Genomic DNA, 10,776 nt, shown 5'->3' with positions numbered 1-10,776 from the left:
AGGGAAAGGGGTTGTCTGTTATCACACTCCTGATCCAGCTGGAAATACCAGACAAGCTCCATCAGCTCCATGAGTTTGTGGAGGGGGTGGGTACAAGAATCCCCATCTCCCATAGTATTGAAAATGTAGTTTAAATATCCTTAAAGTATTTCGTTTGTGTAAGTTTAAAATATGTGGAATGCAACTGAAACTAAAACACCCAGTTCATGTCTATATTTTTGGCAGTAAGTAATCAAAGCTGTAGCCTCAGAACAATGCTTCCTCTGATCATAATTACTGATTATATATTAATGACAAACTGTTTTTAAAGCAAGGAGAAATGATAATCTAGTTCTTGTACCTGCTCTTCACAATAATCTGCTGTAGGGTATACTTGAGATCCAGTGGATTTCAGATTGCAGATTTCAGTATGAAAGATTCACCAGTTTTGCACTTGAAAGTTTTAATAATTTTAAGGGGTGTAGCTTGTACCGTGAGTTCAGCACTTTAGGTATAAAATTTACATTATCTGAATGTATCTTTACAACATATGCTGCTAAAAGCATTGGGATTGTATATTTTTAATCTGTTACCCCAGAGGAATATTAGACCTATTTTCTAATAATGCATCGTCACTGCCGAACTGCTATATGGTCTGCCAGCAGACAGTCTGGCAGCAAAATGGTCTCACCCACAGCAGCTTGTTTTTAAATTAATTTATTTTCACTTCCAGGGAGTTTTAAAACATTGAAAATGAGGTTGTTTTTTTTTTTTGTTTTGTTTTGGTTTTTTTTGGTTTTTTTTTGTTTTGTTTTTGTTTTTGTTTTTGTTGTTGTTTGTTTGTTTGTTTTTTGTTGGGGCTCTTTTTGAATCAGTTTCTCACCTGCTGAAAAATCAGCACAGCTTCACTGATTCCGCTAGGTTCCAGTAGTCTGGATTAGCTGAAATTCAGACCTTGATATACCAATGTACCTTACCACACTGCTGGAGAGCAGAGCTCCTGGGCAGGTCACCAGGAGCTGTGCCTGTATAATGGAAATCCCTAGATCTCTTCTCCCATTTCAGTGTTGGTTTTGGTTTGTTGGGGTTTCTTTAATGTCACCAGCAAAGGCCTCATAAAATCTTGATCCCAAAACAGAGACATTCTCTTGAGTAGCTTCTTAGCTCTTTTATAATACACAAAGTAAGCATCATTCACATCAATGAGGAAATCACCAATCTTCCACAAGAAATGCTGTAGACCACAGCTGTCCCACTAAGTACTAGCACAAGGGTCACATAATCTTGATCTAAAAAACATTTACCTCAGGAATAAAATAACACAGACGTGATTTCTTACCATATGAAGGGATTCCATAAGGCTGGCCTGGCTGGGGGTAAGTGGCATAAGCTGTAGCTTGTTGCATCCCTGTTGTAAACTGCGTCTGCCCATATGCAGCCATCGTTTGTGAAGGGGGGGTAGGAAGAATATGTGGGTATGGTCTGCTATTGATTACAAATGACAGAAAATAGGACAGACGCTGCATTAGGCAGATATGCGTGTATTTATTTTTATCTTTATTATAATCCTGCTACTTCATTAACACAATCATAGGCTGTGCTAGATAACAGAAACTGTAAGATAAAGACAAAACAACCATAAGAGATCAATAACAAGAGAATAAGTAAAACAGAACTTTCCAAACATTTTTCAAACACATTCTTAGCATTTAAAGAAATTCCTGTTTTTCCCCTAGAAGCTGATGCAGTTTAAATTATTACTTTAACAGATGGACCCAATTATTATTTTAAATGAGGTTAGAATCTACCTATTCCAGTTATTATTACTACTATCATTATTTTTAAAAGATATCATACTTGGAAGGGTAAATCTGTGGTGGGGAGAACTGGTGTGTTTGTCTTGGGCTGAAACCACTGCTTCCAATTGCTGCACCAAGGAGAAAAGAAAGCACACAGAAGTGTAAATACACACACCAAAGATAAATATTATTTTTCCTAATAGAATTTCAGAGTATTAACAAGATTTTAATTAAATTCAAATATAATTGATATTTTAGATAGAAACTAGTACTTTATCAGGAGCTACACATGAATGCTTAACATTAAAAATCTTGATTGCAAATCTCAAACACTAAATTGCTCCTTTGTACAGCTCCTGAGAAATAGTTTATTCTTTGCTCACACACAGACAACATTTTCAATGAAAACAATCTATTTCCTAATGGAAACATTTCCCTTCATATTTTCAAAGGATTATTGACATCTCAAGTGCAACATTTTATTAACTTTTAGAATTTTTAAGACCTACATTTTATGAAGGAGCTTTATGCATACCTCAATTGAAAACATATGGCTGCTTCAGAGCACGTGCCTCTTTTTTTTAAAAAAAATTCCATAATACAGATGGCGTATTACCCTATTACACTTCCTTCTCTTTCCCCCCATCTTACCTGCTTTCTAAAACGCTTTCAGACCCTCAGAACAGACAGTATTGTACAAAGCCATCCTGTGTGCAAATGCCCTTGGTGAGGTGCTTACGCCTAGGAGGGTAAGCAGCAAGCCTCTCCCCGGCAGCTCTGCCCCTGCGGACACAGGGCTTCGCAAGAACCCACCCCAGTGCCTTTCTGTACTTTCAGGTGCTGCTGAGATCACGGCAGATGGGCCAGTGTGCTCTGCTCCAGGCATCATTTTCAGGAGCCCTTCCCTCTCTGGTTACCAACTGGGTGCCAGTTCTCCAAGGCTCAAGGTGAGGTTTGAAGCCTTTGCCAGGAAGGTGTCAGTGGCAGGTTATGAAACTACTGTAAAATCAGACAGCGGAGAAACAACAGGCCCTATTGCTAAGTGCTTGGAAATAAACAAGGCATGGATAATTACCCTTGGCCAGCTACCCCTTTCCTGGCCAGCTACAGAGAAAATCCATCATCTCTACACTCCAGGAGTGCTCACGAGGCTGGGAGGGAAGCAGGGAATCTCTTCCCGTGCCTTCCACACCCTATAATTTCCTTTTCTGTGGCCTCTGGGGCTGCAGAGAGCGTCAAATGTTACAGTCAGGCCACCACAGATGTACATAGCTACTATTAAACACACTGCTTTTTCCTGTTTCAGAGATTTAAAATTCCCTAGAAACATTTTCTTCTGCCTTTCGGATATCCTACTTTCACTCTGAACAGCATATGCAGAGAATGGTGGCCATAACAAGACCAGAAGAGGGCTAGCTGGTTGGAGCCCGACTGGTTTTGAAATGTCAAGTGTTGTGACTCTGGAGACATAGTATTAGATCCCTTTTCTTTTGATTCACACCATCAAAACGAAGCGATGCTAGAAATGCCACATTTAATCCATAAGTATGCAAAACTATGCAGACATCTTAGGATTTTCTCACAGTGTTTGTCTCCTCTATGTTAGAAGCTGAGATGTGTATGGCTTCCAGGGAGAAAAAAAAGCCTGACAAAAGAATAAATACTTTGAGAATAATAAACTACAATAAATGAGGAAGACCTATCCCTCAATTACCACATTAATCACAGAGGCAGGTATGTTTACTCACAGGAATCAAAAGAGTAATTACTCTGGGCCAGAGTACTCCCTAGTGAGACTCCCACTGAAGACACCAATGGACATTAATAAGCCTGACGCTTTGATGCTCCTTACTTGGGGAAAACTATTAACTTACACTGTCTGAGTAAGAGGAACAGAAATAGGCATAAGCTGCAAAGCACACATGGCTTTTTAACAGCTGTGTACAGGTTTAGACCACGTGGGATAAGAAAATAGTAAATTTTAAAAATGCTGAGCTTAAAACCTTTTTTTATTTCTTACCTGATCCTGAGAAATTGTCTAAAGATCCGTCTGTGGTAGTAGCAGTAGCAATCTCACTGCTGCTCATTGGTTCTGTTTTAACTATAAAAATACAAATAAAATATATTCTATATGCACCTAATATTCTTGAACACGCATGCACACACTCACTACAGCCACAAATTCAATAAAACAAAAATCTGCCAACACCATTTTAAATCATGGCTATCAATATTTTGCATTTTATGTATTTTTGTATACAAATAATGCAAAGTACTGGCAGCTACAATTTACACATACATATAAAATGATCAAGAGGGTTATTTCTGTCCCCAAGGAATAAGAGTCACTGTAACAAACCAGAAGTCCCCATGCAACTCTCTGCACCTGTCCTGATTCCTCTTAATCCTGCAGACCCAACAATAAGGGTTCACATTTAGCAGGTCACACAGACATTTACAGGCTTGAAAGAGAGCAATTTGAGTAAGACAAAAAAGGAAATAATTTTTAAATGGCTTTATCTCAGGGCTGTTCAAATTTTTTTTTCCATCCAAATAACTTTTCAGAGGAAAAATGAGAATTTGTGATGGAGTAAAACACTTTCCTCGTGGTGGATTTCGCCTCTCAAAATGAAAACCAACCTTATACTTGTCAATCCTGAATAAACAAAGGGGACACGGTCCTCACCATAGACTACAAAAAATGGTTTTATGCTTTATTCCCTCTGTACTCACAACCCAACACGGCTGCCAGAAAGTAAAACAGAATAGGAGAGATTTTCTCCTGGTTCATGCTGCTTCAGGATTAATTATTAATTAATGACTTTTAATAAAGCTTCAAGTAAATAAACTCATTTCCCTTTCTGTTACTCCAGAGCCATCTCAGTAACAACAGTATTCCAAGTCATGGTGCAAGGAGGGGGCTGACCTGGTGTGGATGCAAAGCAGCACAACACCAACTCCCAGGGCACTACCCCATCAGCATGGCAATCTCTCAAATCCATCTTTACAAATCTAGCTTTTTGGAGTTACAGCACACCAAAAGCAACTGAGGATGACATTTCAGAAAACAAAAGAGCTGGTCTTGCTATCAGCATCCCACCACTTTTTCTCCTGTTGACACACACAGTCGCCGCCTCCCACGCACCAGAGCTGGTGCACACCTGACCTTTCAGCAGGGCAGTTCAGTAACACCCCAGAAAGCAAATTCAGGAGAACCAAGGCAAACTGCAACCCATTTGAAATGGAAAGCCCTAGTGTCGCCTTGACATGGGTATGTGTGTATGCATGTATGTTTGACTACACACATGCCTTCAGGAACGGCAACCCTCACTAGCAGAAACCCTTTTGGCACTGGGTGTGGAAATGGTAAGGGAGAGGAGCTTTCCCCTTTTGACAAAGGACCCTTCCTTTCCTTGCCAATCTAAATTCTCATTTCCACATGCCTACTTCCTTCACTGAACCCATCCACAGGATTTATATGCAATCTCTCCAGATTTTACTAATCACACAGTATTTTCTTTCAATTCTTACACAGGATGTTTTGTCTGCACACACTAACATTAGCTGCATTTCTGCAGATCACCTTTTTTGAAAGAAGTCAAATAGACTCCACAAGATGAATTAACATGTAGTAAGAAAGGGTGGCCAAGAGGGTTACATCAAGTGCACTCATGATAAAAATCACTAATGATAAAACAGATTATCGATAGGAATGTTAGATTTCTTGATTCTTCTTAATCTTCTGCAAAAATTCAACAGTTACTTGGAATTACTGATACAAATCTGGTTTATGAACTAAGGACCTTAAGAAGCTATGTCAACAGAGAGACATTTCCCCCCCTTTTCTAGTAATTTATGAGATCCCTAAAACAAGATTTAAGAAGAAATTGTGTAAAAAAATAACACAATGGAATAATAGAAAAAATAGGAACAGCAGGCACTAACACACATGCTAGCTCTGAGAAAAAAAAAAAAAGCACAAAAATTCTGAGGTAGCACAACGGCTGATCCAACAGTCTATCAATTGCCAAGCTATTTCATCTTAAGAGACTCAGGGACTGCAAGTGCAATGTGCTCTGTTTTGACAGTCATATTACAAAAGGTGGGTAAAAACTACTTACATGGCAGTTTCTGAACTCCACTGAGAGAGAGAACTTCAGACCAGAACCCACAAGCTCATGTGGTTCATTGGCCAAGTAACAACTTTCTGAGTTCACAGCTTGTTATGCTGTCAATGGTATATATAGCAGTAGACAGCGCTATGAGGAATGAGATGCTGGCTGGTTTAAACATGGATTTAGAGACCTAAGATTTGGCCATTCCTAACAGAAAAGTCATATGACTACATCATAAAGATTGCACCTTCAAGCATACAAAAAGGAAGGTTTTTAATATATTTTTTAAAATTACTTTATCTGATATATGTATTAAACCAGAATGGAAATATTCCAAACATGGCTGACTTATTAAATCAGTTTTAATTTTGAAGTTTTAAGACTGATTTAATACTATAATGTTACATTCTTTGTATTATACAAATAAGTAGGCAAAATAAAATCATTCCTGTCTGACAGCTCTCAGTGTTCACATGGCACAAAATTTCAACAAGTGAGTCTGTTAGTTTCTTTATAAACACGCATACAAATACAATCTCTAGCCCTATTTTGCTTCAAATATTGTTAGCAGCTAAACACCAGGTATAGATATCTTTTTTTTTTTCATGCATCCATTACTATTCATACACTGTTTTGCTTGATACCATCCTCCTTCTGTACCCACTAGAAGCCCAAAGCTCACCTGAAAGGTCAAAGATAATTGTCACTAACAACAGGACAACCCTGCCTTGACCCTCTAACTTATTATATGTTCCATCATTTTATTCAAACTCTCCTCTGTTTGTACTGAAGAATCTTGCAATTATAAATTGGGTTATATATAAATATAGGTTACTAAAGGTTACAGTTTACTCATAAACAGGTTACTCAATTTTACTAATTCCTATCCAGGACATTATTCTCTCTTTTTATCATAGACTATTAAACCATCACCTCCTGACCATGAAGCCTGATAAACTTACTTGCCCCTGCTTCTCAAAGCAGAGGACTCTTCCTGAATCTCATAATCTGGAAATTACCAGAAGTTAATTACTACAGGGTAATTTCCAGCATAAATTTATGTTTTGTTTTCAAAGAAAGTCCCTGCTCAAAGTAGCACATTCTAGTTCAAGCCCAGCCTGCTCATCTAGCAGTAAACCCCTTAAATTTACAAAGAAATTTCATCACCACTACAATACAAAATCAGAAAGAAAATTCAAAACCATCTGGGTGGAGACACGTTTTGATAGTATGTGTAGCTGCCAATCAGCTTTTAACCTGGATATTCATCTGGCAAGCACAGTAATTCACTGAGTTAGGAGATGAGAATGTGGGAATCAAATTAATGTTCTTAGCCCTTCACATTCACTTGTCCATTTATACCGAATGACTGTATCTCTCCTGTCAAAGCAGAGCCAGCTTATATCCAGAAATAATTTTTTTTTTTGAGGTGTTATGGCCCATTTCTGGGGTATTTTTGCCTTCTTAAATCCTCATTTGGGACCCTGACCATTGCAACTCCCCTGCACATGCATAACAGTTTGCACAACATCCGTATAAAATATCCTTATGCTTTAGCCAAAGCCAGACAGAACAACCACACAACATCACAGCCCCGGCCATTAGTAGCAAAGAAGGCTGTCTTCAGCTACCTTCTGGGAACATGGAGGGCCTTAAGTGAATATAAAGCATCATGGAGAAGTTAAGACTGCTCTGTCACTTAGGTGTACAAGATACAAAACTGAGACATGAAGACAGAAGCTGAATGACAAAGCAGGTGAGACTTCTCATAAGTGGGAAATGATACCCTTTACTTTTGTCCAAGGACTCCAGGACTGTCAGTCTTAAAGCCACATTCACCTGGACAAAGAGGGATAGCTCTAGCTTGCACCCCTTCCCACCCAGCAGCAGCAAACACCCTAATTTCTCTCATTAAGCCAGTGGCACAGGGGTTCAGATGACACAGGTAATCCCCAAAGCGTGACCAAGTTTCAAGCTTTTTTATCAACCCATGATAAGCAAAACCACTCAGAAGATTACAAAATGCAAGTGCTGAATCATCAAGTCACAAGTCTCTGAAGATGCTACAGCTCTTCAAATATCACCCTATTATATATTAAGGTGTGATCTTAGTCTAAGATGTTCTAGTTCTGTTCCCTGCACTTTCTGTAGGTGCATGCCAACAGCAAGGGCTGGATTTCCTTCTCATCTGTTTTACTGGCCAGGCATATGATATTTCTATCTTATGCTGTGCAATTACATGGTTGCACACATGCAGTTTGTCCCACTAGAGAGATGCTGCACTTAGTACAATGTATTGCAGTTCCAGGCTTTGGTGAAGTAGTGAATGTTTTCATAAGTTCCTAATGTCCCGCAGCCTGTGCAAAGCCACTGTGCCAGAGGAGCTCTAGGACCCTCAGACAGACTCTCAGGGTCCTCCCACACCACAGCCTGGAACAGCATGTGCTGCAAACACATTTAGAAGGAGCTTGCAAAAATAAATTATATTAAAATAATCATGCTTCCAAGATGTTCCATCCTGACACCACCTCAACCACCCACCCCCCAAGTAATTTGTCTTTTGCAGTATTTTCTTTCCCTCACATGTCTGTGGAAACCGGTACTGATATTAACTTTTCACTGCAACAAGGTCCTTTCTCTTCAGAAAAATATTATGAGGGAAAACAAAATGGTGAAGCTTTCACAAACAAGCGCACACGCATACAGAAAAGACAACAAATAGATACATATTTATTAGCTAAACTCCTCCTCAAGACCTCGTAACAGGAGTTGCTGGACTGAGCCAAGAGAAGAGCAGACAACTTTTTTCACTGTCCAAAACACCTATTAAAGAGGAGTAATAGAGTATTATCCTACATGTTCTCAGAACAGACAGAAGCACTCTTGGGGAAGCAGAAGAGTAAAAGCACAGGTAAGACAAAAAGTCTGGAAGGAAGACAGTGTAATACAGCAAGAAGAAAAAGCTAAAGAGCAGGGAAGAAGAGATAGCCCAAGCCAGCTCCTTGCCTTCACATAAACAGGCAGTGATGTCTATCTTATTTTTATCACCTGGAAGTGGCAGAAGGTTGAAGATTTTTACTAGACTCTACAGGCCCTCAGGTTGTTTTTGCCAGTATGTGGCCTAGGACCACTGCAGTCTTTGCCTCTGGCTACACAGCTGTTCTCTTCCGGGACCAAGTAAAGAAGTTAGCAAGGATAGCTCTTGATAGTAGCACCCTACTGAAATGCAAATATTAGATTTACCTTTACTGTGTTATTATTTAATGGTGTCTAGATATGGAGGTATCTCTGCATCAGTTACAAGTTTGATAATATCAAGCTCTTCACCACAAACATGAATCTAGAAACTTCAGCATACATAGCCAACAGAAACTGCAGAAAAGAACAATTAAAAGGTAATAGAACCAAAGCATCACCCAAAGGAGGATCATTTAGTCTGACTGCTGTCACCTACCACAGCTTTGCACCCTGAAGTACACAAAATCATTAATAACTATTTAAAATTATGAATAAATTATACAAAGTTAAAAAAAAATCACTGCCAACGTGCAGGCTTGATTGCAATACTGAAAGACTACTTTGAGTCCTACAAAATACTGTTAAAATTACAATGAATCTCTATGGATTTCAACGTCTTACTCCACCATTACTTCAGAAAATGCCGAAAACCATTTTTTCTCCATTCTATGATACTGCAATTCAACAGCAAATATACTACACAGTGCTGCTTTTTGAAACCCTGAAGATGGATTTATGTTCACCAGACTTAAAACAACTTTTCTAATGGCCACCCATCAGACAGTCATGTAGTGGGGAGCTCTGACTGCGTTTGTGTGGGATCTCTTTCTCATGTTGCAGCAGGTACTTGAAGAGCGAGAACCATTTTTTTCCTCAAAGGAATTTTGATTGTCCAACTCCCTTTGAAGCCTTCCTTCCTATGTATCTTTGAAGATCCGATCTTCAATTTGTTATTAATTTTTCCTTCCCGCTTGACATGAAAATACTTTCTCATCTTCCTGCGGAACACTCAAAAATGAGGGCAGAAGCAGCTCCATACTCCTAACACGAAAGAAGCTTGGTAGACCACCCTCCTCCACTCAGTCATCATCTCTTTTCCATTACAGTTGCATAAAACTTCATCATGGTGGGCCACAGGCTTCTGTTTCTCACTCTATGTAATTTATCTAAAGAATGTAAATTAGTTCTGATGAAAGTAAAGATCACTACAGGCATAAACTGGATGCAGTTGTCCACTATGGAAAACAGCTTTGCTACTCCTTTCAAATTTTCCAACTACTCACAGACTTCCACCACTCTACACCGGAGCGCCAACTGTTGTTGCAATAGCCACTAGCTGTATGATAAAACTTAATGAATGGCAATTTTATTAGATTCTGTTGTTATTATTTCTTTAACTCCTTCAGTATCAACCCACCACAGCAATTCCTTAAAAAAAGGAAGATTAGAGATAAGGCACAACAATTAATATTTTTGACTCCTTCAATTATCTTTTTTTTTTTAAAAAAAAAAAAAAACAAACAGATTTTCTTAGGCAAGTCCTACAGAGCCAAACTTTTAATGGTGTCCAGTGTCTGCTCTTCCCTACAACAGAAGTTATTTTTTAGAAAAACACTTAAGGAGCTCATGGAAAATTCAAATACTGCAGCATTTATATCACCAACACTTCTTGGCATACTTAGGCTGATTTTTCAAGTGTCTCAGGCCAAATATTTTAATGTTACTCCTCTACATTCGATCCTGGGAAATTTCTTACTGGTTAGAGTCTATAATTTCCTTGTTACTGCCTCATCACTGCTTTGAAAATCATGCTGCCTGGCCCAGAGGAGAAAAACAAACAAACAAACAAACAAACAAACAAACAA

The 10,776-nt window shown here is 38.8% G+C and overlaps 1 protein-coding gene across 1 annotated transcript in view; it reads right to left on the bottom strand.

Annotated features, from left to right (window-relative positions):
* The window catches only part of EYA1 (EYA transcriptional coactivator and phosphatase 1), a gene marked incomplete at its 3' end in the record, with an annotated part of 66,790 nt that overhangs the window by 50,974 nt on the left and 5,040 nt on the right, over positions 1–10,776 (bottom strand). The window contains exons 3-5 of the mRNA XM_008949693.1: positions 3,799–3,879; positions 1,837–1,906; positions 1,319–1,464 (exon numbers count right to left, since the gene is read on the bottom strand). Of these exons, the coding sequence (XP_008947941.1) occupies positions 1,319–1,464; positions 1,837–1,906; positions 3,799–3,879 (297 nt within the window). The remainder of the gene's footprint in view (positions 1–1,318; positions 1,465–1,836; positions 1,907–3,798; positions 3,880–10,776) is intronic.

The sequence above is a fragment of the Merops nubicus genome, unplaced genomic scaffold, assembly GCF_000691845.1.
Source record: "Merops nubicus isolate BGI_N331 unplaced genomic scaffold, ASM69184v1 scaffold41151, whole genome shotgun sequence".
NCBI classification, from domain to species: domain Eukaryota; kingdom Metazoa; phylum Chordata; class Aves; order Coraciiformes; family Meropidae; genus Merops; species Merops nubicus.
Note: the sequence above shows the minus strand (reverse complement) of the source record. Positions and strands in the feature narration are given on the sequence as shown.